Raw genomic sequence first — 22,508 nt, forward strand, 5'->3', positions numbered from 1 at the left:
CATATGCCAATACACACGTCAGACATACCAGGCCATTAACATACCAGACATACCAGCATCCTTCAATTTTTGAAGAAAATGTGTTGTTGTCTTTCACTTCGGCTCTGTTGAGTCTCCTCACAGACAAACCGTCCATATGGATGGACAGCTATCTGAACCAGCAGCTGCGATCTTACCTTCAGAGACAGACAGTTGTAATTTCTGCTGTACTGTATGTTAATTATACAGCTTGTACAAAAATGAATCTACATGTCGCCATTCGCACATTGTGTGTGTGTGTGTGTGTGTATTTCCAATTGTGCACAAAACATCCAGTTCATACACTCATACATCTAAATACACACATGCACATACCTATATATGCATGCACGCATTCATACATGTACGCACATGGACACACACACACACACATTAGTGCCACACAGAGAAATATCTCCAAATTCCCAAGGAGGCTTTTGCACACATTCATATTCAGGAGAGGAGGAAATGATCAGGCTGTGAAAATGTCAGAATCAATCAGCCAATCTCGGACGAGAACAGAAACCCCCATGGTCTGTGAGGCTGACAAGAATGAGGCAGTGTTTGTGCGTGTGTGTGTATTAGTTGGGGTGTCGGTATGTGTGAGAGAGACAGAAAGAAATAATTGCCTCTGCATAGTTGAATTTTTTTTTTTTGCAGAAAATCACAGATAAAGAAAGAGGTTGTAATTACCTTTGCTGAGATTGAAAGTAGGAGAGAGAGAGAGAGAGAGAGAGAGAGAGAGAGAGAGAGAGAGAGAGAGAGAGAGAGAGGCTCTCATACAGTATTCCCTTTCTCCCTTTCTCTGTTTTGTAGTACTCTAGTGCCCTCCAGTGGACAGAATAAGTCCAGCCGGCACCCCATGACAGTCAAGTTGTGCAGTAACAGAATACACAGATGAGTGACAAATGGCTTCAGTGCTGGCTGTCATAAATTTTTCATAAATTTATATAGAAGTCTGTTTAAAGGATGAACAACATTCTTCTGCAGATATTCCCTCATTTTCATTTTTTTTAAAAGACTTCTCAGTTCCACCTAGCAACACCAACATCAGTTGCCTTTGCTTTGCCATTTTTACAGTTGTGTACAGAAAATACCTCTCTGCTGCTGTACTCTCTGTATTTTAGCAGTAGCATTTATTGATGGACTAGACCAAATCATAATCATTATTATGATTTAATGAGCCGTGCCTAACTGTGCAACCTTTTAGCCAGGACATACACGATTCTGATTTGATTTATTTTAAGCTCAATCCAGATGTGGTACTCAGAAAAAGAAAAAAAAAAGAACAGCCTGTGCTGTCTTGTCTTGTACTTTTCAGCTCAGTGCCATTTGGGCCCAACATGTGCACTGCAGACTTTGATGTTACAGTATAGCTGCTTTGTGGCACTTAGTTAAGATCCTCTGCTCTTGTTTTGCAATATTTTTGCTGTTCTGGTCAACAAGGTGAACCACTGCAATGAGTTAAGTAGGTTTAACTGTTTGAACACAAGTTTAAAGTGGTAACAGGCAACTGTTCAACTCGTCTGCCCCCATTAGTCTCTCAAAGTGGTTTTGTATAGTTGGCACTGCCTTGCTGTTGCAAAGACAAGTGTAGCTAAGGTTTGCAGCCAGAAACAAATATTTATTATTGTTTCAGGTAGGAAATAAACATAAATGTTTTTCTTGTGTTTCTGGTGTCCTTGCATCCCCTGTTTTGTGGTAGCATTAGGCAGCATTAGCAACATGGCTACCGCAAGCTGTCTGGCTAGTGTCCAAAGCACTTGAACTAGAAAGTGATTTTAGTACTCTGATAAAGGCAGAGTAAAACACCCAGTTAAGTAGGACGGTTTTGTCAGTTGCTGATAACAGGAACAATGCCAACTTGGTGTGGGTTGTGAACACACCAAAGTCCCAGCGGTAAGCGGAAATACCTGATGCTTGAGGAGCAGACTTCAATGTAACACCAGAGCTTTTTCCATCAAGCAAATGCCCGTCCACTCACTCTTGTTTCACCTCGGTTTCTACCACTCTCCCTCTTTGCCTGCTCCATCAACAAGGTCCTTTATCTTTTCAAGTTTCAAAAGATACTCCAGTTGGCACTTGGCGATCCCTACTGGAGAGTCCTGATCCTCATTTATTCACACAATGGCAGACATGTTTCTTTTGTCTCATAAATCAGTCCTTCATTTTTCCAGGAAAAATTCTGCCCAGTGGCAAACAGTGAAAATAGGAAATCAGCATAAATTCAAATGGTATCATTTTTCAATGTCCATTACACTGCTGAATCAATGTTTAATAAGTCAAAATTAGTATTTTAGAAGGATTTGTTGAAAATCTCTTAACATCCCAACAGTAATCAAATCTTTTGATGGAGAAAAAATGGTAACCGTCACTGTTACTAGGCAGATATATTGCTGGAGCAATGAGTGATGTAACTGCACAACGAAGGCAGAAAAAAGTGCAGCTACTAACAGTGTTCACGTTCATTGTGATAATGTTAGGTGTTTTCTTACATGTCACCTAGACATGAGGTAGTTGGATAGAGTTAGCGATAACAACAATGTGCTCCACACATAGTTTTAGGTTGGATAGTTTCACTCACTCTAGAGTGAACGTCTGTCAACCTAAAACTAACTTCACTGCAGCGCTTGAACAGCTCTGACCTGAAGAGGGGTGTTGTTGCAGTGCCACCAGACTTGTTTAACAATTAGCCCAGTCGCACAAAGCTCACACCACCTGCTGTGAGCAGTAACCCTCTGAACCAAAGATCAATTTTCAGCATTAACGAGACTCATTTGAGATCTCTGTGCTATGCTTATACAATTGGATTACATATTTCCTAATTCGATTCACCTAGTTCTTGTTATTTTCGATGCCTATCATCGCTCTCCATTTTCAGAGGCATTCTAAAAAGGATGAGAATGATGACAGTTTCCTTAACCGTTAGTGTTCCATTATTTCACTTGAATTACTGTTCTTTCTCAGTCTACTGCACAATTCAGTCTCAGATCTCAAGAGAGATAGAGACGTCTCAAGAGAGATGTGTGGGTATTTTATGAAGTTCTGATGAGTTAAAATAAAAAATGATCACCGAGTGCTTGACCATGTCCAACTTTATGCTGACATAAAAGTATTATGTTCATCTCCTGTGATGTGATTGTTATTATTATTTATTTATTCATTTATTGTAATTGGCTGGCTCACAATCTATGTTTGTGGTTTGTACCTCCTATTTAGAGTATGTCACATTATAGATTTTGGACATAGGCTGTGTTTTTTCCAAAACAACTTCACAAATGTCTTTTATTTCCCCCATAATCTTCTGCTAGGTAGGAAAACTTATGATCTGATGAAGATGATGTGAATGCTTCAATTAAAGACCCGATTAACCTATAAATTCAAAAGATTAAGAAATAACAACTACATGCTAACATACTCATAGGCACAGTGCTACCCTGCTGATGCTAAGGAGGTTCCCCAACTTAGCTTAGCATGTTAATATGCCAACATTTACTCTGTGGTATTGAACACAAGTGCAATATAGTCAGTCATCATGACAGGGGCATGAATGTTTCTAAAATATAAAATATCAAACACCACAAATGTAGCCAAGTCAGGAGGATATATCCTAAGGGAACAATGAATGTTAAGATATTTGAGTCTGGACAAAAGAGTCACTGTAGCAGCATTAGTCATTAAGTCATTAAGCAGCTAACTCAGCCACAGAACACACTTCAGAGCAGTGAACAGTAGCCGCCAGGCCACGTAGCCTTTTCGGACAGGTACGTTTGTGATGCCTCTTGTGCATTTAACAAAGTGTTTTGTTTTAGTAATTATTAGACTAATTCCAGTCATCAAAGCAGTTGCGTTGATGTATTTTCAGAGGAGTGGCTTTGGAAGGAGGTCTAAAGGGGGATAAGGGATTTTTGAGAATCAAGCTATTCCTTCTTGATAGCAACCCCAGCTTTAATGGAGGAAGTATTTCAGGACAGCTGGAACTGTTTGTTGTTTACGTGCCCTTGCCTTTTGAAAGGATCATTTAGCCAGAACAATGTCACAGCCTGACCCTCAGGTGGCCCAGGTGCCCCTCTGACCATCTGCGTAGGTGCTTCCATTGTCAGGGTTTTAGTTAGTTTTCAGGCTTCCCCTGTGTTGTTCTGTCTCTCCTGGTCCTGGTGTGGTGTGGGTGTGTATGCGTAAAGCTGGGCCAGCCTGACCTACATCCTCCTCAGTCTTTTTACCTGCACAGCTACAACTCATTTCTCCAATCTACCCCACCTCCTGACTGCTGATTTTTAAGACTGGCTCTCCTCGCCATTGTTGCCAGATTGTGGTTTACTACTTAGTGGTACCCTCTCCAGACTCTTGCATTTTTTTTTTTTTTTTTTTTGCAGTGTACAAGTTTTTTTGGGTTTTTTGTGCTTTAGGTTCACTGCTTTGTTGTGTGAGATACCTGTGTGTTTTCCCATTCCCTGGATTCCTGTCTGGATCTTCTGTTTAGACTGTTTGGTTTCTTTTGGACTCATCTCTGACCACAGCTTTCTGCACTCACCCACCACCCACTGTTGTGTTTGGACTCTTTTTTTTAGACTCCCTCAAGTAACTTTTTAACAAGAAATAACTTTGTTAACCTAGCTACTTTTTTGTAATAAACTTCTTTGTGTTTTGGAATCGTTCATTTGAGTCTGGTTTGTCTTCTTTTTGGGTCCATATTTTCTGGGAAAACCATAACATCTGTGTTGTGAAACCCGTCTCTGGAAGTCTGTGCCCGCCACTGCTGAGGCCAATCCCATATGATGGACCCAATATGTTTCATATTGCCAGTGACTCCCATCTGTCACATGTTGGCAGGGTAAAATGTGGTTTTACATTTTGGCCAGACAGGAGGAAATCCATGTGGAATTCTAGGCCAAAAAAATAACAAAAGAAAATCACAAACAGATTAAGTAGAAAGCTCTGCATCTTCAAATCAGTCTTCTGTCAGTGCATTCACTGTCTGCAGACTTCTTTATCTGTCTTATTGTCTCCTCATCTGTCTCTGTCTTTCTGTGTTGTTTTTTGTTAAGTCATCAGATTCATGACTCGCATCTAACTCAAATTCATGAAACCTTGACTCTCAAATTTACAATTGCAAACAGGTTTTGAGGGCATGCTGACTTCACCATGTTTAATGTTTAAAAAAAAAATGAAAATGTAAATTAATGTATCTGGCAACTTACAGACTTGTTAATACTGAAACACATTTCCTTTATTTTACTCCAAAAATCACAAGAGTCAAGGCAATATTGATAAAGAATTGCATTTTGTAAAATGAAATAGGCAAGGCATAATTTTTTTTTACTAATGAATTTGTTGATCTATATATCTACACTAAATTACAAATTAATGGGAAATAAAAATTAAAATTATTAAATAAATTCACAGATGAAATTTTAATCCATCAATAAATTGTAAAAACATTCTAAAATAGCAAGTAAGTAGGGCATTTAAATGATATAATTTGAAAGTCTATTTTAAATGTAGTTTAAAAAGAGAAAACTAAATTCACAAACTAAATTAAGAATGCAGATTTTAATCAGGCATTTAAAAGGGCATTTTTCTTTCCCATTTGCAAATGCATTTGCAATTTGCTTAGGTATTCAATCTGTTTAGTCATTTAACTCCTCCTCCTTTCCATTTAGCTCTTCTGTGACACTACTTTTGGGCTTTGCTCTTGCAAAACAATGCAAATAACCATTGGCTGTAACAGAAGCAGAAGCAGCTGTCTTTTCTAGCAGTGTTCAGGCACCAAGCAGACCTTTTCAGAAGCATAAATGTATGCTCTAGTTTTATCTTTGCATTCATTCCCTGAAAATGCCTAACAATATTTTATCAAGAATTTTAAAGGTCATTGCCAGTAAAATGGAGCGCCAACCCTCAGTGTTGCACTCGTGCATGCATGCTCAGCATTAGCACCCACCTTAACAAGAAACCCTCTCCACTATAATATGAAGAGGGTGTCCGAAGTTAACTAACATCTTTCAATGTAGCCTCGCTTATTAAAGAGCAACAAACGGTTTTTAAGTTTCAGCACTTCCCACTAGCCTATGAGGAAGTCAGGAATGCTGTTTGACATAAGACCCTGATGGCATCTCTCTAATAGCCGACCTCTAACAGTAGCTAGCTAATGCTGCTAGGACTCCTATCCATCCATCCATTTTCTATACCGCTTATCCGTCAGGGTGGCGGGGGAGCTGGAGCCTATCCCAGCTGACTACGGGCGAGAGGCGGGGTTCACCCTGGACTGGTCGCCAGTCAATCACAGGGCCAACACACAAAGACAGACAACCACACACTCTCACACTCACACCTAGTTAACTAACTGCACTTAACCTAATGTGCATGTTTTTGGTATTGTGGGAGGAAGCCGGAGTACCCGGAGAAAACCCACGCAGGCACAGGGAGAACATGCAAACTCCACATAGAAGGGCCCAGACCGGGATTCGAACCTGGAACCCTCTTGCTATGAGGCGACTGCTAACCACTGCACCACCGTGCCGCCCCTGCTAGGACTCCCAGGAAATGTTTTCACCAGCTAACATAAAACCATAAGGAAACTCTGGACACAGAAAAATCTAACCTTTGCATGTATTTCAAAACAAGCAGGGTGTCATGCTGGGTGGGTGCCCAACTTAAGGTGTCTCCACCAGTACAACACTTAACAGGGATTGACACTCCTCTTCACCCTCACTTGCAGGTCAGCGATCCCAGTGAGTTAATGTATAGATGAGTAAAAACTGAATTTTCAAGAATATACAAATGTATACATTAAAGTGACAAGGATTGGAAATTGAGATTGTACAATTTTCTAGACACTGACAATAAAATCCTTGTAGACAAGCAGTTCATACTGAGGGTATCTAAGTCTAGATGATGTTGCTTTAAATCATGCACTTGATCCTATGCATTTAAAGCTAGAAATGACTCAGGCGGCTTTCAACAAAAGCTAAACAATCTTCAGAATTTTATTAACAGAAAAATAAGAATTTGGCTCTAACTCAACATGCACTCTCACAATAATTTCAGCTCAGTAAAACAAGTAAACAGTGAAAATGTTCCGATTGCTGTCTTGCAAAGTTGAGAAAATTTTCAAAAACAAAATAAAAAAATTAGTTGTAGCTGCCAAAATACAGGAACGACAGCTGGCAAAAAAATCTCCAACTGTGTTGAATGCATAGATTAAAAGGCTTACTCGCAAAGATAATAAAAAAGACACACCCACATCAGAGGGGCAATCTGAGCAAGACCTCTGTGTATGTCATGAATAATAGTCCTGGTGCACTCCTAATATTATATAATTCCATCATTAGGGCACAAGATCTAATAATCACTGATTATTACAGTATTGTATTGCATTAAATTAATTACTGTTACTGAGATATATTCTCATGGTATGGAGGCAATAACAGTTTAGTCATATTCTTTCAGCTGCAACCCTGGCTATGTCAAATGTATTTGGAAAAAAATAAATAAATATAAAAATGTATTTCAAAGTAGTATGTAGGCTTATTTTCATATCTTACAACAGGTACAAAGCTTTTGAGTTTCAGTCTCTGTTGTATGATGATATCAATATACTGCAGCAATGAAATGACTTTGACACCAGCCACTTTGAGGTGTAGTAACATTAATCATCTGTTTACAATGCAAAGTTCTGCATGGAAACCCACTTAAACATTGCAGACCAAATACACCCAATATATATGCTTCCTCTGAATTTGATTCTGGCAACTCTTTTTCAGGTTGTTTCAAAATGTCCCCAAACCATATTATATGATATATATATATATATATATATAAGCATAAGAAATTACTATACTATGACAGGCTAACGCACACCTCCCTCTAAAATAATCATTAGCAAATGTAATCATAATCTTAACCAAACTTAACAAATTATTATTATTATTACTGGTTGTAGTATTATGGTGTACCACAGTTCCGTATGTGATTTGTCCAAGTGGTTCTGCCATATTAGATACTGTTGCTTGGCTTCTGTGGGTAAGTACAAACAATGTTGAGCATGTACCATGCCTCTATTTCATTACTTTACTCGTTCCCATCAGTTGTTCATGGGGCGCTTATTATCGTAACACCTTCTCAAAAATAGCACTTCACTTCAGCCAGAATATGCATGAAAAGGTAATGTTAATGTCAATATGTGAACCTATACTAGTGGAAATAAAACAGTGTGAAAGAGGGTCAGTAATTGGATGAAGTGAGAAAAAAATGTGAGGCATAGCTGTGGCAGTGTTTCAGGGTCGCATCACATTTACTCCACCTTATTAGGCCGACTATCAGCAGGATGGTTCTCCCTTGTGAGCCGGGTCCTGCTCAAGGTTTCTTCCTGTTAAAAGGGAGTTTTTCCTTGCCACTGTCTGATTGCTCAGGGGTTCAGGCTCTGGGTCTCTGTAAAGCACCGAGAGACAATTTTGATTGTAAAAGGTGCTATATAAATAAACTGAAATTAAATTAGTATGCATAAGACTGTTCCACTCATGGAAGACCAGTATGTCTCTTTCCTGTGATGGTCACAGAACAAAGAAATCAGCAACATGGGAATCAAACTCTTGTTACATACACAGGTATTTTATTTAACTTAATTATGAAACTAATATTCTTATTTTACCCAAAACCATGATATTTTCCCCAACCTAACTGACTAGTTTTTGTGCCAAATCCTAACCAAACTGTCAAATATGAAAGCTCTGGTCAGTCTGTTAATATCTAATAATAAAGTATGTCAGTGTTGTGATTGAATATTGCAGTAGTAAAGATGTATATATTTTGTATTTAGAAACTTTAAATAGTGGGGGGACTGGGTTAGGAAGTGTGAATGGGTTCGTTTTCACAGAGGAACACTCTAGCTCCAGAGGGTCATTTCTGCCAGATGAGTGTGATAACAGTGCAAATAAGCTGTTTAGTAGTCTCTCAAATTCATTAAACAAACAATAAATGATCAAAGTAGGTAATTCATCAAATGTTCATGTCCAAAATTTGTATTCATCACTAAAAGCATCATCCATAATCTTTAAATATTAACCGCAAATTTCATCGAAATGTCCAGTACAGCTGGATTGTCTTGCACTGAAGCTGTTGGCTTGAGAGTTGGACCTGTCAGCTGTACAACTGACCGCCTACTTAGACATCTTATTATTCCCTGATATTGGTGAACCTAGATGTGTTCTTACTGCTAATTCAAGGGACTGAATAACCACCATAATTCCAAACTGCTTTGACTCTTTTCTTGTTGTGCAACTATCCTACGTCACGCATGCCTTCTCACTTCATCTTTGCTGCAAGTGTAAACAGCATGAATACCACAATACAACAGGCAGAAAGCTAGCTGCTCCTGGATCAGCCTGGAGGCAGGGATGGGTTACAGCAAAATACTGATAAACATCTCTAAGTGGTCAGTGGCAAAATATGGGAATGAAAATTCAAGTATAGTAGTAGTGGTAGTAGTAATAGTAGTAGTAGTAATCTAGTTCAGATGATAATTAGCAGTCTGTTAGACTGTAGTTGTGGTCAGCTGTCCTCAGATCAGGGTGCTGACAGGACTGGGGAGGCTGAACAAGACCAGTACCATTATCATACGAAATTGAAAAAGTAGATATGACAGAATTTCATTGTTTTTATTTACTTGTCAGATGAAACCCATTAAATCAAAGCGAAATTTGAAAAGCACCCTGCTAATGTCTGATAAATAATAACAATACAAAACTGTTGTTCTGTCACTAGACAGGTTACATAAGCCACCACTTTTGTTTCAGACAGTGGTACCATTATCCCAAGTTTTTTTTTGTTTTTTGTTTTTTTTAATTTGTTTATTTTGTAATGAATTTCTTCTTCTCATTAACAGCATCAAACATTTTTGCTGGTACTGTATGTCTGTAAACTGATATTGTGTAATACTTATATAACTGATATGACAGATTGTGTTTGTGTGTGTGTGTGTGTGTGTGTGTGTGTGTGTGTGTGTGTGTGTGTAATATGATGGGGTGGGGGGGGGTGCCCTGTCATCTTGCATGAAGAAGCATAAACAGTGGCAGCTTTGTGTTTCAGCAGTGTGTCAGTATTTATCCAGTGGGACTGGGTGGTGGTGCTGTGGGTGGGGTGGGGGGGTGGACTCTGGGGCTCACCTAGCAAGCGGCATAGTGACAATATGAAGAGCAGGCTGATGGAATACAATCTGGAGTTGGCTTTCCCTGGCTCCACTGTAAATCAGTACGTAGGTAAATATTTAGTTTTATAGAACTTTACAAAGTCACTTTACAGTACAGACATTAAGTAACAAACACACATGTTCTGGTCAAATACAGCAGCTTGGTCAGTGAGCACTAAGCTTTGAGCTTTGATGCTCATCTTAAATCTCTGGCATCACCTTTTCATGTGCAGGGCTGCACCATCAAGTTAGCAATAAGAATATTATAGATATTATGCTAATGCTAATGTAAAATGCAACATCCAGCTAAACTTTCAAAATAAAGCTTGCTGGAAAATGTATACATACTATGACATGACTTTTGGACTATTATTTATGTTGTGAAATGGTTTGGATAGGTTTAGGGACTGTGAATGCGAATTACTTCACATGGTGGTTTTTAATGTAAACTCTGATCCAATCAAATGTTCCTCAGAGCTCTCATCTGCCCTTAAGACTACAGTCCAATGTACAGAAATGTTAAGTGCCTTTTAATTCAATTCAATTCAGTTTATTTATATAGCGCCAATTCACAACAAAAGTTATCTCATGACACTTTCCAATTGGAGCAGGTCTAGACCAAACTCTTTAATTAAATTTTATGCTGCCCAGAGGCTGTTATGAACTGCACAACTCGCTTTTTAATTGAGTTATATCAGTGAACTGGACTTATAGCATCTGCACTTTTCAGTTCTGCAGAGGTCCCACAAAATCAGGGTTCTCATTATAAACTGCATCTTCCACTGAGTGACCTGCTGAGTTCTGGGCTTCACACTTCCTGAAGGCTACCATTTACATCAGCTCCAAGAACTATTCGTTAACACCTCCTCTGCATTCATTCATTTATGCATTTACTGAATGTTTATCAGAATATGGACTAGTGCCACAACATTTATAGCATGAGCTACTGGATGTCCCTGGATGGGGATCTTCATAAACGCACCCTCAACAGGAAAACACAGTTCAGAACAGCACAAAACTCAATGATGCTGATAACTGATGTTGATAAAACAGTTTTTCCTGGGGGCGGTGCATGGTGCAGTGGGTTAAGGCGCCCATCCCATGTACAGAAGGTTGAAATCCCTTTATAGCAGCGACCTGGGTTTGAGCCCAGCCTGCGGTCCTTTGCTGCATGTCTTCTCCACTGTCTCACCCTCCATTTCCTGTCACACTCTCTGACTGTCCTGTTCATTGTTAAAAAACAAAGTTCAAATTCTAATTGAAAATAATTTCATTTATGATTCAGCTGAACTTTTCTGGGTGAGGTGTTCTACATGCTGCTCCCTGATCCCTGTTTTACAACAGAGAACCTATAGGTCCACGCTTAATTAATTAATGAACCGGACAGGCTGACAGGAACCATCAACTTACTGAGCTCCTGCCAAGCAGGTTCATTTATTAATTTAATTTAATAATTAAGTTAAATTAAAACTATACATGTTAGATCTTGCCCAAGCTTTAACTGCAGGATTACAGTGGCTTGATTTTTGGAGATGTTGCTTGTGATGTTGCTCTTTACATGTGAAAGGAAAATGGACTGCATTTCACCAAGAGTCGGTGTGACAATTTATTATCACAACGAAAACAAACGCTCAGGGGCAAACAGGCTGTTTATTCACAACATCCAAAATGGAGAGAAAAAGAAAACTATTATAAGATGCTGCTCTGTTAAACAGTGCAACTGCTTTGTGTCATCCATGACTCTATAGTTTCATATACAGAGTATGAAAGACAACCTTTCAGACAACTCTAACACTTATTACCATGTCTTGGATGTTGTTATTTGCAGTATAGTTTTATAATCGTGAGCTGCCACGACAAGTAAATTTCCCCACTGCGGGATCAGCAAAGTTCATCTTATCTTAATCATCCATTTTTTTCAGCTCTAGGTGTGTGTGTTAAATGGCCTCAATGCAGAGCGATTATGGTGCATTAACCCTTTTCCTACACACTGCTCACGTTGCTGTTTCTAGATCCTTTGTGGTCCTGCAAAAAAAACCTTCTCCATAGCCTGTCTCTAAGTTTAGTCAGTGTCCGAAATGAACAAATTCGTTTATTAAAAAACCATAAGTAAACTGACCTAAGAACGACCAAACAGGATTAACTTCATTGCTTTATTTTTTTCAATGTTAGATTCTTCATGTTAAAGTCAATAATAATAATAATTATAAATAAATGCCCTCAAGTGAGTTCAAATGCCCGACTAACTAGCGACTATTAATTAAAAAGAAAAGTAAAACTAGATAAGTATTCGAATAATATGGTCATATTATCATTATAACTGATATGAGTTATCCCACTGACGTTTTCTTCTTATTGTGCTGCTTCTATCCTCATCCGGTCCCATGCAGGTCAGGCCGGGACAAACCAGACCCTAACCTTAAACAAACAAGCGCACACACGCACAAAGCGTCGGCTCGCTATAAAAGACGCACACATCCAGCAGGCTGCTGGAGTCATGACGGAGAGCGGCGGGACTCTGCAGCGCCTGAGGTGAGTACCCGCGTAAAGACGCACGGGAGCTGGGTCAGTGAGCCTCACAGCACAGACGGCTTTAACAGCGAGTCGAACTCCTAACTAATACTAACACGGTGCCTCACTGCGGGTGACCACACTCCACGCACAGTCGAAACAGTCGAGAAAAGTGCTTATGATGCACAATGGCATCTTTCAGAACAATGAATATTACCTCATTGCATTGAAATTCCTTCACTTTCATGCTGAAGCTGGTGAAGGTGGTTTAATTACTTGACAGGCAGCTTGTAATCAAGATTTATCTTCATTTATAATATATCATCTGGATTTTTGTAAATTATACTTTGCATAATTGATCTAAAAGTTGTACAGTATCTGCTTCTGAAATGTAGTGGAACAGAAGTGGCAAAGTAGCGTAACATGGCAATACTCCAGCAAAGCGCAGGTTCCTCAGAATTGCACCAGTGGTCCTGGAACTGCTACCCCTGACATGACTGCTGCCGCTGCTGTCACTCTGGGATACACAGGAAGAGGTGGATTTATGCAGGAAATATTCCTTTGGAACTGTGATGAGACATGCTTGGCTGTATGAGTTGAACATTAGGGGCTGCAAAAGAACACTCCATGACATTTGCTGTTCTCTAGTTGATGTCATCCATTTGTGTGTGTGTACTTCAAGGGATATTTGTAATGTTTGACCATGGATAGTCCTAGATTTAACAGCCATGATGAATTGTTGTTTGAACTTCTCAGGGATCTTAAACACTGCCTTTTACAATAATACTGACAACTATACATCTAAAGGAACAGCTATGGTGGATTATGTAAAGATCCACATGAGAACAAGATGATGAGCTCATCTGGCCTTTTGGGTGAAACCCAGCCTATTAAATGTGCAAGTTACCTGAACACCTGAGGGGTATACTTACAAAGTGAGATTAATGGTTAGATCGCCATGACAACTTTATGAGTGATACAGATCAGATGAAGGAATACACTTTATTTGCGAATGTTCTGCATTCTTCATTAGTAATATCACTGAGCAAAGTCGCTTATTACAGCTGCACAGCTCAAACTGTCTGCATCTCGTTTTTTATTGCTCACAGAAAATCATTCGTTATGTTAAATAAATGAAGCACAGCACCGTGGATTTTTAAATGTGCCGTATCGACTTTGTGTTTTGCATCAATAAATGCGACAGTAAGTGTGCACTGAGCGGTGAGAGAAATGTACTAACTTAACTTTTCACCCAGTTGTCCCTACTTCCAGCAACAGTGCTGCTTTTGAATGTTTTTTATATGGTTCATACCTCTCCATGGTGATGACCTGTTCCCCTTGACTGAAATACGCCAGGCCGTAGGTCCATTTTGTGTGGAAGAGTCAAATGCACTGAATGCCTGAAGCAGAAAGTTAAGTGGGGTTTTAGGTTTGTCAAGCTAGCTCACCCAAAGCAAGCCTGGCTTTGTAGTACTGTTACTGTGCTGCTGTTACTGCGATACTACTGCTATTGTTTCCACTCTTTCTACTACTTTTTCTCCCTAATGCTACTAAAGTAGTATTATAATCATCACCACTATTTCAACACACACACATATTAACTTAGTATAAATATATTTGGAAAATAAAAATACAATTCCAGTATGATACAGTTTTGAAAAAACTGTGTAAAACCTAAGTAAAAACAGAATGCAGTCTTATGCAGATGAGAAGTGTTTGCCCACAACAGTTTAACAATGCTAAATATCCTCATGTGACAAAGTTTATTTGAAAACAATGTTGCCCCCTCTTGCATGACAAATAAGCTTTAAAAAAACTGGCCAATGTTAATATAAATGGGCTCAGTGAGCCTGAAGCAACTTTAAAGGAAGCAACTTAACTAATGTCACTTTTTTTTCATTGTTAAAACAAAGACTCGCTCAGGGTATTCGGTATTATTTGGTACTAATGCAGTTCATAACCAATAATGCCTTCGTTCTAAAATAAAAGATATGTTCAAATTTTTATTAGAAACAACACTGTGTTGACATATTGTTTGTTGCATATTTCTGCAAGCAGAAAAGCAAAACAATAAACTATAAACACAAAAAAATAACACTTCATTCAAATGGAAAATATTATTACAGTGGTTTGTTAATGAAAAATGCTTATTGTATATGTAAAACACACTGACTTTTTGCTTATCCTGTGTCCCCTCAAACTGAGAGTATCGGGCCTGACCCTGTAGGCTAACTGCGGTCTTCAGACCAGTTTTCCCAGTGATCTGGGTCTTTACCCTGTGGGAAGGAGGGGGCAGAAGAGGCCCACATGAGGATTTGTGGGAGGGTCAGCCATGGTACCACTGTTACTGTTTGTGAGGCTGTGAGCAGACACAGTCAGTCGGTGCACTGGGGGAAATAAATGTAAAAATATGAAATTGTGTGTTTGTTTGTTTTTTTAAGAGGCTTCAAAACAGAAGAATCCCAAAGACATGTATTATAAGAAAAAAACTTACCTTTGACACTGTGTCCCTACTTCTTTGGAATCAGTGAGGATTACAAATAAACATAGAATATATACTGTATACTGCAGTTGGAAGTGTAACAGGAGCATTGTGTTTGTGCTCCCATGCATGTACTACAAAAAGTGACAAGGGGCCCACAAAGGTATTAACTGAAATTCTTGTATTTGGAATGGAGTGACACTGTTCCCAATGAATCAAAGGACAAAGAAAACTCTATGATCTACATTTAAATGAGCCAGTGGACCTTGATTAAAGAGGCTGATAGGAGCATGTGTGTCACAGGCACATGGAGGCTTTCAGGCATGACACAGTGTAAAGATGTAAACCACCATCACATGTGGACAACTTGTATCATCTTTATTAACTATACACATTTTGTGGCTTGGCAATTGATGTGCTATTGGGTTAATTAAAGTAAATAAATGAAAATGTAAGCTATCTGCTAATCAGCGTCATAATACTTAGATAATGATGCATTTATCTTGAATGCTCATTATGTTTTTATGTTTATTTGATTGGGTCCAGGGCCGGACTAACCCTCTGTGGGGCCTCAGGGCTAAGATGAGCTGCGAGCCCTGACTGCCTGTTTCTCTCACCCTCTGTTTATTTTGTATACATTAGTTTGTGATTAGCATTGTCATAACGTATGCATAAATGCAGAAATTAGCCCTATGGAGCATGTGGGACCTAAAATACTAGAGGCCTTAGAACTAGATTTTTACTCTGAGTTTCTCTATAAAGGTTTGATAACAGAAGTGTTACTTTAAAGTTCTTACGCTTGTTGCTATCTTTAACGACATCACTGGTATTAGGCTGTACTTAAAGATCCCCTCCACACATGTATTAAGCCAAATTAAAATAAAAATTCTCTTTTATGTGTCTGACATGGTTTATGCGGGCAAAAGTTATCACATTAAAATCCTTAATGACACTTACTGCCTCTTCCTCATTAAAAATTCCACACTGTGAATATGCAAATATGTTTCATTTCACAAGTTGAACTTCTTTGGCAATGAGCTCAGAGAAAATTTACACTTGCAGCAATTGATGTGAAAACAGCCTTCTTATGTCAGTCTGTGTACATATATCATTCCACAGAGTGAAGCTCAAACATTCTACTGAAAGAACAGGAAGAAAAACACATTTTTAACTGGAGAGAGAATTTATCACAAAGCATTTTCACTCTGCTGAACAGAGTTCTGACAAAACCCTTGTAGAATTTATAATTATTTTGGAACTCATGCTACTAAAGCAGAATAAAGCTTAGATTACAAAATGAGCAAATTTCCACAGTTCAGACGTTCAGCGGGTCTGAAGGCTCCAGTTCAGCCATTCAATTTTCTCTGTGTAACTAATTTAAAGATTTGTTTGTTTGAAACAGTAGGGGATGTAAGGTGACAGTTGACAAACTAATAACTAATTAATGCATAGAGATTGGGAGAAATTGGGGGTCCATTTTACCCCTGGTCCCCTCAAGTGGTTTAATCCAGGCCATCAGCTCCAATAAATTTACTCAGTACATATCTGAACTGAATAATGACTTTAAGTGTTCTTTTACATGAAAACTAATCCCACTTATTGATTTTTGAACTTGCTGTAATTCCTTCCAGGAGTTGTTGCTTTGCTTGCCGGACACCACACTTACAGCTCTGGCCTCCATCTTGCTGCACCAGAGACAAAGCCATGACAGCCTTCAAGGGCATCTGGACTCAGGAGTTCTGGCGCTGTGTAGGGGCAGAGTTCTTCTCCATGCTGCTTTTTGTCCTGATCAGCCTTGGCTCAACCATCAACTGGGGGGCTATTGAAGAGGATCCCCGCCCCCCTGACCTGGTGCTCATCTCACTCTGCTTTGGCCTGACCATTGGCACCATGGTGCAGTGCTTTGGCCACATCAGTGGTGCTCATATCAATCCGGCAGTCACAGCAGCCATGGTGGTGACCAGGAAGCTCAGTCTGGCTAAAGCTGTCTTCTACCTGCTAGCCCAGTGTGTAGGAGCCATAGTGGGAGCTGCCATTCTGTTCGGGATCACCCCAGCCTCTGTTAGGGGTGACATGGGGGTCACCATGGTTTGTGTACATCTTTTATTTTATTGCATTGTGTAGATTTTTAATTATTTATAAAATTTACCATCACACATAAACTTTCACACACACTCTACACTTTTTAAAAGCTTTTCTTCATGTCCCACCTATGTATCAATGGGGGAAAACAAGGAATGTAAACAATGACAAATTGACAAAATCACTGGCATCATGCCTGAAGCTTGAAGCTCTGATTTTTGACATAGAAAAACTTCCCCAAAACTGAAATACAGTAAAAGATGAAAATATGTGTGACAAAAGTATTGGGATACATAACCATAACACCAACAGGGACTTTAATGATGTCGCATTCTAAATACATAGACAGCTTTGCAGCTAACACAGCTTCCTTTCTTTTGGGAAGGCTTTTCACAAGACTTTGGAGTGTTTCTGTGGGAATTTTTGCCTGTTCATACAGTAGCGCAATAGTGAGGTCAGGCACTGATGTTTGATGAAAAGGCCTGGAATCTCTGTTCATCCTAAAGGCGTTTGACAGTGTTGAGGTCAGGGTTCTGTGCAGGCCAGTCAAGTTCTTCCACACCAAACTCATCCAACCACGTCTTAATGGACCTTGCTTTGTGCACTGAGGCACAGTCAAGCTGGAATAGAAAAGGACTTTCCGCAAACTGTTGCAACAAAGTTGTAAACACAAACAATCTAATTTGTTAACAGTAACTTCTCATTGGACAAGAAAGCAAAACAGCAAAGAGTGTTTTTTTAACAGAAAAGTGACATATGTCAGAAATACATTACCTGCAGATTCAATAAGGTCCATCCATTTTCATGAAGGAAGACTGAAAGGACACTATGTCTTTATAAGTACGGGGCTGACTTTCTTTCCTAGTACATCACTTTCCACTCCTAGGTTGTGATGGAATCTGCGTCCTTGGTTCCCAGCACAGTTAAGGCACCATGAAAGATATTGCTGGTCACCACAAACTAGTAGTGGTGTTAGAGTCCGGGATATCCCTTTATAGACTTACCTCAGCGAAACACATTACTCTGCGCTCATGATAACCGCGCTGACTCTTCAATTCAATTAAATTTAATTCAGTTTTTCATTTATATAGCACCTTATACAATCAAAATTGTATTCCTTTTTAACAGGAAGAAACTTTGAGCAGGACCCTGCCCATAGGGGAGAACTATCCTGCTGATAGTCGGTACATAGAAGAACGAATGTATAGAGAAAGGGAGAAATTGGGGGTCCATTTTGCCCCTGGTCCCCCCAACTGGTTTAATCCAGGCCACCAGCTTCAATAAATTTACCTCACCTGGATTGTTAGCTCATCTATCTTATCTTTCTCTTGAGGGTGCAGTCCACATTTTGTATTCACATCTGGCTGAAGTCTAGTCATACAAACTGCCTCTAGTCCAGCTGAACTGAAGGGATTACTGTACAGTCAGATTGAAATGTGTTCTGCTTATATGTCTGTTGTGTTTCCAACACAGGTAAACACGAACATCTCAGTGGGAAACGCTCTGGTTGTGGAACTCTTCATCACCTTTCAGCTGGTCTTCACTGTGTTTGCCACTTGTGACCACAAACGTAATGACCTGAAGGGTTCATCTGCTTTGGCAATTGGCCTGTCTGTGTGTGTTGGTCACCTGTTTGCTGTAAGTACCCAATAACTGCCCAGCTGTTCCTACAACTACATGGAAGTAGTACATGGAAATGGATAATAACCTATACAGACAAAAGTGATTCAGTATCAAATGCATTCATCATTGTCACAAATGGGTCAAAACAAGATTGCTCTCAACTACTGTAATAGAGGGGGTAAGAGTGTATTACATTATCTTGCTGAAAAAAAATGTTATTTCTGACCTCAGTATGTTTGAAAAAACAGCTGCATCAACTGCATGTAACAGTAAAGAAGGACTGCTTTAATGATTTGGAAAGGTGCTGACAAATGTCATCCTGCTTTAGGTGGGTTAGGTCAGAAAATCCTTATTTGTATCATTTGGAAGGTAATTACAAATAGTGTATTTTTCATTTAGTCGAGAGGATTTGTGGCAACATTCTACTATTTCCTGAATGACTTATTGTCTTTCTTCTTGTATGTTTCTTGTCCTGACAAGTTGGTGTAATGTTGGTTGTGATGGTTTCCTCAGATTCCCTACACTGGAGCCAGTATGAACCCTGCTCGATCCTTCGGCCCAGCCGTGGTCACGTGGAGATGGGAAAACCACTGGGTAACTACACTTTGCAGGAATTACATCATTTAATGTTATTGTTCTTAAAACTGAAGGACTTTTTGATTATTAAGTGGTAAATTGTCACCGAATGTAATATTGGTTGTTGTACATTTCTCCAATACTAGAATGACTGGTTTCCTCATTGGTCAAACAGTCACCTGACCTCCTGATCTGTTGTGATGGCTGTGTGAACAGACAGATCAGAATTCATGTGTTTTATTTTTCTCACTGAGCACGCTCACATCATTACTACATCTTTATTTATCAACTGTCAGCAGTCGTGGACAAAGTTAAATATGGAGGATGGCAGCATGGACGACTGGGATGACAGGAGGTTGTAAATTGAATAGATATATGTGAAGGTGCTTCTATCAAAGCCCTCTACTGCCTTTATGTCCTCAGGCTGAAAAACTGTCAGACTGTCACCACACTATTGTTACCAGAGCAAACAATTCAACAAATGAACCACTGTTTTATTCATTATGACAATGGACTGCCATGCCAATGACATTTGCTGTTGCTCAGCAGCATAAACGTGGGGTCATGGTGCAGTTCTGGTCACATTTATGTCAGATACAGGCCACATGCAAAGATGAATGTGAGTCAGACAAAAAGATGAGATGTAAGAAAAAAATCAGATTTAGGTCACCGCAGTGGGAACGTAGCCTTTGAGTCATATTCAACACCCAGCACAGAATATCTGAGCTGACTTGCCTCTCTTCAGTGTTGTTCTCCTGATGTCTCATTAGTATTGTGTGTTTTTGTGTGTTCCCTCAGCTTTGATGTCATTTCTTGTTTCGATTTCGATCTTGGAGATTGTGCGAGTCTCATCCCCTTTGACAAGCTCGGTTATTCTTTCTGCTTCTTCCATCATTTTCACACAGCACTGACTAGTTTGAGATGGCCTTCAGGGTTATGTCAGTAGATATTTTCTATGTTCATTTGCTGGGCCTTATCAGTTGGGGTGTACCTGCTTCTGCAAGTATGGATCATCATGGACATGCAAGTTCTTCTCTGGCTGCGGGTGACCTGAATGTCACTGCTGACAGAAAGCAAAGCATGGGTGAAATATACATGTAGACCGTAGGGATATGTTCCTACCTTGTCCTGCATAATATTTCTACAATACATTAGTCTGCTGTGGTATTAGCATAAAAAGAAAAAAAAAACAAAAGAATGAAAAATAATGAACACAAGGTGTTAAATTACAAATTACCAATAGTTCATTGATCCTAAGGAGAAGTGAAGTCTAGACTTATGATGAATGCAGACTCAGGATGTTCAATGGTCTGTTTGTGTGTGCAGGTGTACTGGGTGGGTCCATCTATTGGAGGAACTCTGGCTGCAGCCTTGTATGAGTATCTGTTCTGTCCAGACCCAGAGCTGAAGAAACGTTACTCGAATGTCTTCATCAAGACTCCCTTCACTGCTGCTAAACACCGGCAAGACTCAGTTACAGCCCAGGAGCCTTTCTTCACTGTTATGGATGTGGAGAGAGCTGAGAGGAAGGAAAGAGAGAGGGAGAGAGAGGTATCGGAGGAGGTGTTGTCCTCTGTATGACTAGAGAGGAGACACAGCACCGATGACCGGACTGTCCAACCTGAAGGACACTGACCTCCTGTAGACTGGCACGCAAGGGCAAATTACAGAAAGGAGAAGGAGAAGCAAACTTCTTGAATAAGCAAACACATTAAGGAGACTATTTACTAAGATGGTGCCCTTCTTTTGGTGCCAAATAGTAAGACTGAGTTTGTCCACGTAAACTGAAAGACTGTAAAATAGAAGGAAAAAAGTGGCAATGCTAAAAACTGCGTGTGTGCTTGTGCAGTATCTATTTTAAGGGTGTTCAAATTTAGAATATATAATGGAAATATGTGAATATCACTACTGCACCGACAGTATATTTATCACTGACCATAGAACATATTCACTGGCAGCCGTTTTCCTTTGATATCACACTCAGGGTGGGAAGGTGGAATGCTGGGATATTGTCATACTGCTGTGTTCCAGGTTAAGAATCTGATAAATTGTTACTGTTTCACCACTTTTCAATTGATTGAGAACTGAAAAGACAATGATAAGTGACAATCTGAAGGGAGATCAGGCCATATTTCAAAGTGAAACCAAATATTTTGTAACCCATTTGCTACCGTCAATGGGACCATTCAGCCGCATCCTAGTTAACGTGACCGTTTGATGGTGTAATACGCTATGAATTAATTCTGAGGTATCGCAGCACAGATTCATATGAGCCTGGATATAATCAAGCTTGCAATATAACATAATATAACAAAGCAGGCAGGTCTCTTCAAGTGCAACCCCCAACCACCCAAAAAAGAAGAAAAAACTCACTACTAAAGTTCTTGGAATATACTTGAATTGAATGAAACTGAATACTTTTGTGCTGGATGTAATCTGTATCAGCATCATAATATTAACCTTAACATTAATATAAAAAAGTTGCTGTGTGAATATGGTCTATGGCTCACTTCCCACAATGAAACTGCATCTAAGATAAAATATCCGGGAAAAGCAGGTGTAAAATGCGCAGCATTGTTTCAACAGACGGACAACACACAGGAAAAGAGATCAATGGGAGAAGAAACAATGAGAGAGAAAGAGCAACAAGGAGATTCCTAATTTTTAGTAATAATCAAAAGACAAAAAATAGATGGAATATATATGCAAAGTTATATGGATAAATTATGCATGCTTTGTATCATAAACGCCACTCTAAACCGCTTTGACATTTAATAAAGATTACAGAAAGGCTCATGAACTGAGTTGACTTTTTATCTTCTAAATCTTAAATAAAGGTGAAGTGCAAATTACATTTAAAGGGACAGTTCACCTCAATATCAAAATCTATTTATCCATTAAGATTGTTTTGTTGTTTTGTTGAGAGGCTACCTAACTTAGCTAAATAAGTTAGCTAATGTTACAGCTCAGCCAACAAGCAAAGTGCCATCTAGTTCCATTAAATTCGACAGAAGGCAGACATCTCTACTA

The 22,508-nt window shown here is 39.3% G+C and overlaps 1 protein-coding gene across 1 annotated transcript; it reads left to right on the plus strand.

The window, feature by feature from the left end:
* The first annotated feature begins 12,584 nt into the window (after window positions 1–12,584).
* LOC124061205 (aquaporin-4-like) lies at window positions 12,585–21,800 on the plus strand. The gene is made up of 5 exons (XM_046392844.1): window positions 12,585–12,736; window positions 16,829–17,285; window positions 18,753–18,917; window positions 19,416–19,496; window positions 20,805–21,800. The coding sequence occupies exons 1-5, from the start codon at window positions 12,702–12,704 to the stop codon at window positions 21,057–21,059; spliced, it is 993 nt and encodes a 330-aa protein (XP_046248800.1). The 5' UTR covers window positions 12,585–12,701; the 3' UTR covers window positions 21,060–21,800.
* The last annotated feature ends 708 nt before the right edge of the window (window positions 21,801–22,508 follow it).

This window comes from Scatophagus argus, chromosome 6, assembly GCF_020382885.2.
Source record: "Scatophagus argus isolate fScaArg1 chromosome 6, fScaArg1.pri, whole genome shotgun sequence".
Taxonomy (NCBI): domain Eukaryota; kingdom Metazoa; phylum Chordata; class Actinopteri; family Scatophagidae; genus Scatophagus; species Scatophagus argus.